We start from the raw sequence: 13,740 nt of genomic DNA, 5'->3' as shown, positions 1-13,740 counted from the left end.
GGGTCCAGCCGTGCCAGAACATGGCAGTCTTCGGCGTATTGGACCAGCCAGTCCTTCATTTGGGGAAGAGGGTCGACGTCCTGGCTTTTGCATCCCTAATTGCCGGAGAATCCTGCTTGGCAGCACCACCCAAAGCTGCAGACTGGCTGGCAGACCTGGTGGAATTTCTCCACCTGGAGAAGATCAAGTTCACCATCCGAGGATCGGACGAGGGCTTCCACAACGCATGGAGGCCATTCACTGGCCTGTTCTAAGACCTGTTTGAGGCAAACAGCAACTGGGAAGAGAGGAGTGGGAGGCGGTGAAAGACAGGGAGATAGACAAGGGAGGGTACGCAGAAGGGACAAGGGCAGAGGAGAGGGAGGGAGGGAAGAGACCCCAAAGAAGGCATAAAATGAAGCATAGGGGGTGAGGGGAAGGGCCATGCAGCCCCCCCCCCAACACCAAACAACAAAGAATAACACCCCCAGCTGCTACTTTGTAAATACCACGTACCTAACACATCAAACCGTTATACTATTAATGTTGAAAACGGCAATTAAATATTTTTAAAACAGTTATGTTAAATTATGTAATTAACATGCATCACCTCATTTATTGGTTTGAGTATCAACCCATGGAATCCTCTGCCCAGTTTAGACAGGGTAGGATTTTCAACCCTCAAAAGGAGGATAGTACAGAAGCAGAAGTGCACCAAAATCTGCAATGCCAGCCAGTGTGCTGGCACCATCCTACTTCCAGAGGCAGAATTAGTAGCAGCAAATTGAGGATACTTTATGAGCCTATTAAGGCTTATTGTCAGAGACCAACTGTGGGCCCCCTTGAGCATAAAGGAGTGTGTCAGCTGCCTGGTGGAAGCCTCCCCATCTGCCAGGCATCAGCTGTGCTAAGAGGCCATCCTGTGGGTGAGTCCTTCCTCTAAAATGGTGGCCTGCATGCTGAATATAAATTTTAATTTAAAGGTTTTAGAGATTGCAGAGAATAGGCACTCTCATTTACCTGAACTTCAGGTTTCAGCTTATTTTGATCTGGAGAAGCTCCTCTTGGACCTTCAGCTTCAAGAGCCTGTCCTCCGTCTTTAACTTGACAGTGATCCCATCTTTTGACCACTAATTGACCAATTAGGGGAAAATCACTGTCAGCTGACTGCTTCCCACACCAATTTGACTCCAATGTTGGCGTTCCCAACCAAAAAACTAAATTCTGCCCCAAACAAGGAGTGCAACACCTTATTCTTGGTACCAAAATGGACTACCTCACACCTATCTATATTGAAGTTGATATGCCAATGATACACATTCTTTATTTTGTTGCAGTCTACCTTTGCATTAACTAGACCTCCAATTTGGTGTCAGAAAATGTTGAAATTATACTTCCAATTTCCGAGTCCAAATGATTTGACGAAATGGTTAAAAACAGTGGTCTTAGCGCCAATTCTTCTGGACCAGTAATTTCCTTCTTTAGCCAATCTGCATAACTGCTTTCAACTGTGACTAGTAGCCAGCTTGCCATCCATCCTGCTTTTGCTGCCCGACTCCATATGTTCTGACCTTAGTCATCAATCTATTATTTGGTATAATGTTTTTTGAAGTTTTTTTGGTAATTTAAATACATCATACCTTTGTTGACTGTCTCTGTTCCTTTTTCAAATAATTCAAAGAGTTTGTCGCAGGATCGTCCCTTTTTAACACTGTGCTGAATATTCTTCAATATATTTTCTATTCTTAAATATTTTCCTATTCCACCTTTCAGTAAGGATGCTATCATCTTTCCTGCTACTGATGTCAAGCCAATTGGTCTTCATTTGAGCTCACTTTTTACAGCTAGGTATCACATTAGCTGTCTGCCACTACCTGGCACAATCCCCTCTGCAAATTCTTTTATATAGATATTTAGTAGTTTAATACAGAGTGGCAGATTCCACTCCATTGCACCAGCAAAGACATCTTATACTGATGACACATTGAAATAAGACTTTATTCTTTAGAAAGCCAATGTTCCAACAAAACTTTTAGCCTTCTTTTGGAATTCCATTCTGAGCAGCAGTCTTCAACATTATCTTTCTAGAGCATCTGTTTCATCAATCGCCTTGTGTTAGGTAATTTGGACATTCTAAATTCTCCCTCTGTGCACCCGAACAGGCGCCGGAATGTGGCAACGAGGAGCTTTTCACAGTAACTTCATTGCAATGTAAGCCAACTTGTGACAATAAAGATTATTATTATTGAGATCACCACTGATGTACCTATCCAGAAATTAATGTACACAGCCAATAATGTGCTACACACAAAGCACCAAAATCAAGTCTACTCAAGCCCCCTTTGGCATGGCCTTTGTTGTTGTACCCCAGCCTTTGCTCCTACCTCTCAGTTATAAAGTTGTAGGTTCAATTCTCACTTAGATCGGAGCACACAGGCTTGGGGGCTGATATTCCAGCGCAGTGCTGAAGGGGCTTCCTTTGGGATCTGATGTTAAACCAAGAAGTCTTCCCTCCTCTTTGATGGATGTAAAAGATCACATGTTACAATTCTATCAAAAGCAGTGAGAGCTCCCCAAAGTCTTGGGCCAACAACACTGAACGAGCTTTATTGGTCATTTATCCCATTGCTGTTTGTGGGATCTTCTCTATATTACAACTGTAACCACACTTCAAAAGTACTTAAATAAACTGAATTGTACTCCTGGAATGTCCTGAGCTCATTAAATTTGAATTCTTTCTTTTTAAAATAGTAATTTTATTAATGGCTCTTAGAATAAGTGGCACAGTTAATTCTGAAAGGCAATTACATTTTTCAGTATTGTTGCCGATTCGGAAACTGAAGCACTCGTGGCCCAACAGGGCAGGTGGTACACCACACGGTTTCCATCAAATCAGTTGCAGTTAAGCCTGCACAATCATAAGGGGCTATGCATCACTGTTGTAGGCAAAAGTACTCATTTTCTAAGGAGCATGATAAGTAGAGTTGCAAACACGCAGTCAGTTTGCCAAATTACAAGTTTCAACATCAATGGAGAAACTTCAACAGTGGTCATGGAATTATGAGCTTCGAACACTTGGACAGAAAGCAGATTGTGGGCAGCAATTTACTCACTCCTGAAGGGATATAAAGTACGTGAGGGATAAAAAGAAAAGTGGGAGAACAGAACTCAATTACAGAGGCCGAGCCATCTTTAACATGGCTGTATACAGGCTTCAACAGAAGTCAGGCAGTTTTCAAACATATTCAAGAATAAGAGGTTTGTTGTACTTCATCACTGTGCTAAGTTAGATAAATATGCTTAACTCATTAACGCATATATGCATCAAACACAAATTACAAAACTTGCAACATTATTAAGGAATTTTGTTTTCTGAGAATTTAGTGGGGAAGGAAGAATTTCAGGAGATGTTCATTACATATTTGTAAGGTGGATTTTGAAGTTTCATGATGTTTTGAAAGGGATAAAAGCACATTGTGAAAAAAAAGGAAACAAATGATGATGTTTGGCTCAGCTCTACATTGGTTTTGTTCAATAACAAAAGTGTAGGCTGGTGTGCGCAGCTTTCATATTGCAATGGACACCGAACTGTATTAAAAATGTACAGATTTAAAACAATTAATAGCACTGTATAAAGTGCCCTTAGATTTCTTGGTGTTACAACAGAAGACATGTTTAAAAAATTAAGCACAGCTCTACCAACAATGAGACAAATAGATCATTGAAAATGTGATTGGTAGTGAGTGGTTGGCTTTGCTTTCGAAGGTTTTAAATGTGTGGTGGTGGTGGGGGGGGGGGGGGGGAAAGAGGTCATCACAGAAGATATGTATTCATTATGTATGATATGTATTCAGAGCCCCTCCTTAGTTTGTCGTGATTTCACGATCTATCTGGTCATAGTGATCTTCATTTATTTGTTTGGTTAAAACGCGCTTTAAAGGACCATTTAGAAGTTAATCAAATGGGCATTTTAAATGAAAACATGCTCCTGACCCTAAAACGGGTGATAGGAGGAGGGAAATGGAAGAAGACAGGTAAATATTAACTTAAAAATAAAGGGCGGAGAACGGTTATACAGAAATAAAGTCAGTATAAAAGTTGAAGTTAAAATAAAATAGGTAGAATATAGGAAAGAAAAAAAAGGCAGAAGCAAAGAAAAAGGTGGTGAAATAAGAAGTGTTTTAGTTTTGTTAACTTTTAAAGATAGTCAGTATTAAGTTTTGAAGTTAGTCAGTATTACAATATTAAAATGACTCCTGACGTTTGTGTAGCATAGTTACTGTGTATATTACCTGTTGCAGTGAGTGAGATTAAAGTTCAAGATCCAGCCAGCATTCATTTCCTGCACCACCAACAGTCTAAGGATTTAAACAAGCATGCTACAGATATTACAGGCATGTTACTGTATTTGCTTTACCCCAATAGACAACAATCACCTTGTTCCAAAAAAAGGAAAGGTCAGGTAATATTTTAAATTGAAGAGAATACCCCAAGTACGTTTTTTGGCAGTCCTCAATGCAGATGTTATTTCATTGCATGCTCAATGGATACCGTGTTTAGTTTAATCAGCTAAATGGAACATATTTTTAAAAATAAAGATAACACCTTGTTACTGTAATTTTCTTTCGAGATCCCATTTATGCTCATTTGTAACAATTTTTCTAAATAAATTATCATTTATCTGTTTTCACATTTCATCAAGGTGTTAAATTATGTCATCCATACATAAAAGTGCTTTTGATCTGGTGGGGTAAAGGAGGCACAGCTGTTTCACAGTGAAAATGTCAATACACTGCTATTTATGTTTATGTGTGTGTGAACAACATGATTCAAATCTTTATCATTTTACAGATTGTGCCTTTAACTGGATGAGTTATATGAGAAGAGTTTCTAAATAACTGGTTATTTGCAATCCATTGAGTAAACAAAGTGATAATACTATACCTGTGAAAGTGATAGTTTCCATTCACTTTCATTACAAAGTTGGTAAAATGTTTAAAGAAGTCTTTAAAGAACAATTTTTATACACAGTTAAGTCCTATTGAAATGCACTTCTCATCCACACATTTTATCCACTTTTCTTCTTTTATTACGGTTGCCTGGAGTGTTGGCTTTGAATTATCCAGCTTTCCAGAAACTTGAAATAGGAATTAACATAGAAGAATTTGTTCCGTGTACCAATGTCACTGTGCAATTAAATTGATACCACTGGTAAAGTTCCTATCTCTAAAAAAAAACAAAAAAATTATAAGCAGCATCTTGTTGACCGCAACTGCAGCCTATTAATCTACTCCTTCAAATCCTTCAGCGTTTTCCACTGCCATCAGAAGCTTCTCTCGTAAATCTTCAAAAGATTCATAAGGTGGTAAATCAAGGCGGTTAAAGCTGTGAACAAAAAGTGAAATATAAGTAATTAAATGTATATTAGGTAACAGCAAAGAAGTGTCAATGTGTGACTATTAATCAAAAAATGAAACAACTCCAAAATGACATGTTGGGTCATTCACAGATAACCACGGACCTGGATTCTTTTACATTAGGCATTTTTCTAATGATACAGAACTCACGTTGTAACTTTTGTGTGTAAAACTAATGTAATGTGTAAAACTAAGTAAAATTGGGACTAGACTCCGACAATGACAACCGCAATACCTTTGGGAAGAATGACTAACTATGGCAGAGTGTTCCTCGTTGATCTCAATTTTGCTAGAGATCTTGGTTAATTGTTGTTTTGATGTCAAGGACAGCTGTTCTCATTTCCCCTCTAATATTCTTGGTAAAACTAAGGAACAGCCCCCAAATGTTCAATTTAAGTTAAGCTTGGGCCACCTACCCAAAGGTTATAAGTCTCTTCATGAAGTGGGAGCCCCTGTAAATACTAAAACACTCCAAAACATTGCCCCAACTTTGAGAATACACTGTTAGCCACTGAAAGGATTTTTAAAAATTAGCAATACGGGCGGCACGGTGGCACAATGGTTAGAACTGCTGCATCACAGCGCTAAGGGCCTGGGTTCGATCCCAGCCTCGGGTCACTGTGCGTGTGGAGTTTGCACATTCTTCCCGTGTCTATGTGGGTCTCACCCTCACAACCCAAAGATGTGCAGAATTGGGTACTCTAAATTTAAAAAAAAAAGCAATACAATATTCTTGCCTTCGCCTTGTTAATTGCCTGGAGGCGGGTTCTGCTGGGGTGGAGATCTGCGTCTCTACCCAGCGCCTCAGTATGGTTCGGACACTTGGGAGTTTTTGTACTTAGAGAAGGTCAAGTACACAGTGAGGGGTTCGGTCAAGGGATTCTGCCAGGTGGCAACTTTTCATAGTTCATATTATGGAACTAATTACTGTCAGTTGTTAGGCGCAGGGACAGGTTTGCGTTAATGTTACTCTAACGTCCTTTTTCTGTAAATTGTATTTGGTTTGTAAAGATTTGTTTATTTTGAAAGTTATAAAATAAAAACTCTAAAAAAAACATTTTTAATAATGAGTAATACATCAATATGTATGACAGTCAAGAACTCTGAGATCCCTTTTTTAAGACCATAAGACATAGGAGCAGAATTAGGCCACTCGGCCCATCGAGTCTGCACTGCCATTCAATCATGGCTGATATTTTTCTCATCCCCATTCTCCTGCCTTCTCCCCATAACCCCTGATCCCCTTATTAATCAAGAACCTATCTATCTCTGTCTTAAAGACACTCAGTGATTTGGTCTCCACAGCTTCTGCTGCAAAGAGTTCCACAGATTCACCACCCTCTGGCTGAATAAATTACTCCTCATTTCTGTTTTAAACGATCGTCCCTTTAGTCTGAGATTGTGTCCTCTGCTTCTAGTTGTTCTGACAAGTGGAAATATCCTCTCCACGTCCACTCTATCCAGGCCTCTCAAAATCCTGCAAGTTTCAACAAGATCCCTCCTCATCCTTCTAAACTCCGAGTACAGACCCAGAGTCCTCAACCTTTCCTCAAGCGACAAGTTCTTCATTCCAGGGATAATTCTTGTGAACCTCCTCTGGACCGTTTCCAAGGCCAGCACATCCTTCCTTTGATACGGGGCCCAAAACTGCTCACAAAATTCCAAATGCGGTCTGACCAGAGCCTTATATAGCCTCAGAAGTACATCCCTGGTCTTGTATTCTAGCCCTCTCGACATGAATGCTAACATTGCATTTGCCTTCCTTTTTTTTTTTTTTAAATAATTTTTATTGAATTTTTCAAAATACAAACATTTTAACCCCCCCTACATTTACATTTAAATTATACCAACACAAAGTCAAACCCCCCTACTTAACAAGAAAGAGAAAAAGAATCCCCCCCCCCCCCCCTACCCGCGCAATCCCCCCCCCCCCCCCCCCCCCCCCCCCCCGCCGGCGAACCGACAGTCAGACCAACTTATCATTTCTAGCAGCGTCCTCGGGCAGGCCTTGCCCGTGCCACCGCCGCTACCGTACTTCCTTCGTCGTTTTCCCCCCTCCCCCCCCCCCCCCCCTCCCCCCCCTCCCGCCCTCCCCTCCCTCCCGGGTTGCTGCTGTCATGGCCTCAGTTTCTATCTCTGATCCAAGAGGTCTAGGAAGGGTTGCCATCGCCTGGAAAACCCCTGCACCGACCCTCTCAGGGCGAATTTGATCCTTTCCAATTGGATAAAGTTTGCCATGTCGTTTAACCAGGTGTTAACACTCGGAGGCCTTTCGTCCCTCCACTGAATCAGGATCCTCCTCCGAGCCACCAAGGACGCAAAGGCTAATATTCCAGCCTCCCTCGCCTCCTGTACCCCCGGTTCCACCCCAACCCCGAAGATCGCAAGTCCCCATCCTGGCTTGACCCTGGACCCCACCACTCTCGACACCGTCCCTGCCACCCCCTTCCAGAACTCCTCCAGTGCCGGACATGCCCAAAACATATGTGCATGATTCGCAGGGCTTCCCGAACATCTAATACACCTGTCTTCACCCCCGAAAAACCGACTCATCCTTGTCCCCGTCATGTGGGCTCTATGCAGTACCTTAAATTGACTTGCATTTGCCTTCCTAACTGCTGACTGATCCTGCACGTTAACCTTAAGATAATCTTGAACAAGGACTCCCAAGTCCCCTTGTGGTTCTGATTTTCTAAGCATCTCTCCATTTAGAAAATAATCTATGCCTCCATTTCTCCTTCCAAAGTGCATAAACTCATACTTTTCCACATTGTATTCCATCTGCCTCTTCTTTGCCCACTCTCCTAGCCTGCCCAAGTCCTTCTGCAGCCGCCTGCTTTCTCAATACTACCTGTCCCTCTACAGATCTTTGTATCATCTGCAAACGTAGCAACAGTGTCTTCAGTTCCTTCTTCCAGATCATTGATGTATTGTGAAAAGTTGTGGTCCCAGCACCGACTCCTGAGGCACACCACTAGTCACCGGCTGCCATCCTAAAAAGACCCCATTATCCCCACTCTCTGCCTTCTGCCAGTCAGCCAATCCTCTACCCATGCCATGATCTTACCCTTAACACCATGGGCTCTTAATTTATTTAACAATCTCCTATGCGGCACCTTCTCAAAGGCCTTCTGGAAATCTAATTAAATCACGTCCACTGGTTCTCCTTTGTCTCACGTTCTTGTTACTTCCTCAAAGAACTCTAACAGATTTGTCAGACATGACCTCCCCTTGATGAAGCTGTGCTGACTCAGTCCTAGTTTATTAGGCAATTCTAAGTACTCCGCGATCTCATCTTTAATAATGGACTCTAAAATCTTACGAATGAACTGGTCAGGCTAACCGGCCTATAATTTCCTGTCTTCTTCCTTCCTCCCTTCTTAAACAGGGGTGTTTCATGAGCCACTTTCCAGTCCTCTGGGACCCTTCCTGCCTCCAATGATTCCTGAAAGATCACCACCAATGCCTCCACAATCTCCTCAGCTATCACTTTTAGAACCCTAGGGTGTAGTCCATCCGGTCCTGGGGATTTATCCACCTTCAGACCTTTCAGTTTTCCCAGAGCTTTCGCCTTAGTGATGGTCACTGCACTCACCTCTGCCCCCTGATTCTCCTGGAGTTCTGGCATCCCAATGGTGTCTTCCACCGTAAAGACTGATGTTGTAGCCATTTGGGATGGCCACTTCCAGAGTACAAAATGGATGCTCGCAAAGAATGTAGGGAACTGTGGACAATGTTAGGAAAACAAGCAGGCACAGTGCCTGAATGTATATTCGGGAAGCAGTTACCAGATGGAATCGAACCTCTGGGTCGATTAGCATATTGATGGCCCATCTCCGGGAAACAATGGACTAACATTCAGGTAGTTGATACTGTTGCAGGCATCCCAGCGCCAGTTCCCTAAACCGAAAGCACAAACAAAGCCAGGCCAACGGCCACCTAAGACACGCCCAGCCATCAGGGCACCCACCCCTTTATTGGTCAAGATCAATACCAGTGATCAAGAAGCGGCCCAATTAATTGGGGCCAAGTTTAAGGCCCGCCTAAAAGCGCGTGAAGCCCCTCCGGGTATAAGAAGGAACCCCCACGAGAGATTCGCTCTCTTGGATTTGATTCTCAGGCGGAGAGACCCATCCACCAGCATCACCAGAAGCAAGTAAGTTCAAGGTCAACGCTCGCTACCAGACGGGCGACCTGAGCTGTTCTCCTGTACCTCTTCGAACCCAACAACCTCAGATCCGAACAACGGCCATTGTTCTTCTGACCCCGAAGCTAAGTATAGGCGTTAGCGTTAGAGATAGTTTAGTTTGTAGTACTTTGTGCATGAGTAGATATTACTGTGTGTGTAAATAAATAGTATTGACTTTGAACTAACTAACTGGTGTATTGGCTCTTTGATCAGTATTCGGGTTTGAACCTTGTGGCGGTATTGAGAGATACCTAGCGACTCTAAGTAATAATTATAATAATTAGGATTAAAGAAGGTGACCATATTGACCGCTATATTTATAGCAAGTAAACAGAGCAACAATGTAAGGTAACTATTCAGTTCCTCTGCCATTTGTTTCCTATTATTCCTTCTACAGCCACATTTTCCAGTGGTCCAATGTCTATTTTTGCCTCTCTCTTACCTTTTATATATTGAAAACTCTTCCTATCTTCCTTTATATTACTAGCTAGCTATTAGATCGCCTTCAGTTCCAATTAATCATATTAGACTGATTGACTTTTTTTGGAAGAGGTAACATGGTGGATGACATCGGTATAGTTTAATTTTAATTCAGTTAAGGAATGTAGGTATTGCTGACAATGCCAGCATCTGTTGCCCATTCCTAATTCCCTGAGAATGTGTTGGTGAGCCATCTTCTTGAACTGATGCAATCCATGTGATAAAGTACACCCTCAGAGGTTACACTTTGTCACACTGGTTTGATGCATCTGAGCGGCTTGCTAGGCCATTTTAGGCGGTAGTTAGGAGTCATCCACGCTGTGTTGATTGGAAGTCACATGTAAGCCAGACAGGGAAGAACAGCACATTTCCTTCCAGAAGTAGATAGGCTCTAATGACAATCAAGTAATTACATGGTCACCACCAATCCTTTATTCCAGATGGAATTAATAAACTGAATTTAAATCCCCAGCTGCATGTGAGATGAGTCCAGGATTCTGAGTTACTAGTTCAGTAACGTACTACCGATGTTTTGTATATGGACTTTCAAAAGTGAATGGATACAAATTGGCATTCCAAAATGAAAGTTGACGATTGGCTATTTTGCAGAGATGATGAGGTATAAAGTAATGTTCAATGTTTATGAATAGGACCAACGCTGTCTTTCATATGCATTAATGCCGTGAACTTTTGGGTACAGCACACCATTTCAAAATTTTCAAATGACAGGAACTTGGACAGAAACACTGAGAAAGATAGTGATAGATTTTCAGAGGACATAAAGACAGGCAAATGCAGTGGGCAGACACAAGGACAAACTTTTGAGTAATGTCACGGGAGACTGCTGGTATGAAATACATACCAACAGAAGACAGCAATGAAACCTAAAGCTGCAACTGAATCAATCCCCTGGTTCTACCACTAACCCCTCCTTCATCATTCTCCCATTAATAAATCTAACTAGATGACACAGTTCCCCACTCCTGGAATGAGAAACAAGTATTTATCTTGTTTTTAGAAGCTTAGAACATGGAATCTTGGACCCAAAGGGATGATTTTAACATTTCAACGGAGATTGGACAGTAGCCAGTTAAAATCGTCCCATGTTGATTTACCTGTTAGAAAGCAAACCAGGATATAAAGCATCAAGATACTGGCCTATCAAGTCTTTCATTATAAAACAGCAGCCCCCCCCCCCCCCCCCCTCTCTATCTGTCCATCGCTAACATCATGGGGGAAAAGTCACCATTAAAAGATTAAGCATGTGCTTTGTCACAGGAGTGCTCAAAACATACAAATTAGGAGCAGAAGTAACCCTTCTGTGCCTTTTAATGAGATCATGGCTGATTTGTTTATGTTCCAAACTCCATATTCCCATTTACTTCCATTGTCTAACACAAATCTATCTACCGCCACCTTAAAAATATTCAATGACCCTGCTTCCACCTCCTTCTGAGGCAGAGAGTTCCAAAGTTGCCACTCCAACCCTCCGTCCAAGAAGGGCGACTGTCCCTAGTTCTGGACTCAATCACAAAAAGAAAACATCCTTTCAGCATCCACCTTGTCAAGACTATTCAGGATCTTGTATACTTCAATCAAGCCACCCCTCACTCATCACAACTCCAGTCTCTGTTCAGTCCTTTCTCATAAGACAACCCCTTCATTCCAGGTATCACATTCTTCCTTAAATAAGGAGACCAAAACTGCACACAGTATTTGTGAAGTGGTCTCATTAATGCCCTGTATAGTTGCAGCATAATATCCTTACCTTTATTCTCAATTCCTCTTGTAATAAAATATAGCATTCCATTAGCCTTCTTATGCATATAGTATTAACCTCTGCATTTAATAACCTCTTACCATGTGTGAGCTCTTGGTAACTTTTCTGGAGTTCCCCACAGCTCTATTGTAAACAGCTGAGGACCATTGGAACCTGTGTGAAATACCAGAAAGTATAGCAGGCCTTTTTAGAAACGGGTTTCTGGAACATCTTACAGGTATATGTTAAAACACAGTGAGTGAATACCCCCCACCTTCCCAAGGATAACTAGAATAGGCAATAATTGTAAGGTTTGGCAACAACATCCATAGCCCAAGAATGAGTAAAAACGTGAAGCAAAGATTTGGCTCAATACATCATATTTTCTCAACAAAAAGACTATGTTGTACAACAATCCATAAGTGAAAATTAAATGTCCTTCCCAAATAGAGATTAAAATGAAATAAAATTTAAACTCGAGGGTTAAAGCTTGCATACAAAGTAAAAAGGACACACCATACAGCTCAGCAAACCCATTCATAGGCACTCTTGAAGTTCCAGTAACAAACTGTAGTAGTCGGATTCGTTTCTCAGCATCCATCAGTAACACTGCCTGGAAGACAATAGAGCTTGGGTGAAATGAATGATCAAGAATGTAGGAGGCATAATAAAAAAGTCAGCAGTCACAAGTAGGCTTACATTAACACTGCGATGAAGTTACTGTGAAAAGCCCCTAGACGCCACATTCTGGCGCCTGTTCGGGTCCACTGAGGGAGAATTCAGAGTGTCCAATTCACCTAACAAGCACGTCTTTCGGGACTTGTGGGAGGAAACCCACGCAGAGAACATGCAGACAGTGACCCAAGCGGGAATCGAACAGGGAACCCTGGCGCTGTGAAACAATGCTAACCACTGTGTTACCATTGAGACGTTAACTTAATGAGACACCCTAAATGGTTTTGCAGGAGTATGACAAGTCACATAAGGTGATGTTAGGTCAGGTGCCCAAAAGCTTGGTGAAAGAGGTAGATTTTAAGGGATGTGTAAATGAGGAAAGCGAGGTAGAAAGGTGTGTGTGTGGATTCCAGACCGTGGGGCCGAACCTACAGAAGGCACGGCCACCAATGGGGCCAATGTAAATAGGTGCATACGGATCTGTCGCACTTCAGATCAAACAAAAGTTTGCATTAAAAGGAAGACAATAATCTCTACTGTACAGAGTAATTTCCCTGAAAATGAAAGGTGCTTCCTCAGCTTTTACATTAAAAAGCCAATCTGAACTCGAATTCCCTTGAGGATCGGCCCAAGCACTTTGAGTCAAATATACCTGATGTTAAAGGGGATTATTTGCCATTAAACTTTCACTTTGGATAATGACAATACTGTCAAGACTTAGGGGAAACAAAAAAGCAAACACTGGACAAACGTGAGCAGTAATGCAAATGTTCTTGACTAAGTAGCATGCGGTAAAGCTTCAACTGATATGTCATGTTTCGGGGGTGGACAGTCAGTTCTGTCAATTTCTTAATGTAACTGGCTCAGCATAAAAAAGACAAGTAAATTCAGTCAGTCTGCCAAAATAAGTATTACTGGATATTGAGGAGTCTTTTCTTAAACAGTTTTGATACTTTTGTCTTAGTGACTTTACATGGGAATATTTCAGTCTGTTCTTTCAACAAACAAACTTGATTTCCCGCACAAAAGGTCTTTATGAAAAAAAAGTAGTTGCAGTCAACAACATTTGTCATTATTAACTGTATCGAGAATAATTGCACAACTTGGTACACTGAACCCTGGAAGCTTAGGTAAACACTGTGGTCCTTTCAGATACTGCCTAGCCCCGCAGGATTGAACATTTTGAAACGAGTTTGAAGTAAAAGTCAAACCAATTGATTTCCATTGAAATTCTATCTCGG

General features: G+C 41.7%; 1 protein-coding gene across 13 annotated transcripts in view; it reads right to left on the bottom strand.

Moving 5' to 3' along the window:
* nedd4l (NEDD4 like E3 ubiquitin protein ligase) overlaps nucleotides 1-13,740 on the bottom strand; it is a 542,434-nt gene that overhangs the window by 17,010 nt on the left and 511,684 nt on the right. For all 13 annotated transcript variants that reach the window (XM_038790578.1, XM_038790580.1, XM_038790576.1 and 10 more), the window contains 3 exons: nucleotides 12,341-12,437; nucleotides 11,926-11,998; nucleotides 4,272-5,364 (listed from right to left, as the gene is read on the bottom strand). In XM_038790578.1, coding sequence (XP_038646506.1) covers nucleotides 5,262-5,364; nucleotides 11,926-11,998; nucleotides 12,341-12,437 — 273 coding nt within the window. In that variant the 3' untranslated portion in view covers nucleotides 4,272-5,261. The remainder of the gene's footprint in view (nucleotides 1-4,271; nucleotides 5,365-11,925; nucleotides 11,999-12,340; nucleotides 12,438-13,740) is intronic.

The sequence above is a fragment of the Scyliorhinus canicula genome, chromosome 3 (assembly GCF_902713615.1).
Source record: "Scyliorhinus canicula chromosome 3, sScyCan1.1, whole genome shotgun sequence".
NCBI lineage: Eukaryota > Metazoa > Chordata > Chondrichthyes > Carcharhiniformes > Scyliorhinidae > Scyliorhinus > Scyliorhinus canicula.
Note: the sequence above shows the minus strand (reverse complement) of the source record. Positions and strands in the feature narration are given on the sequence as shown.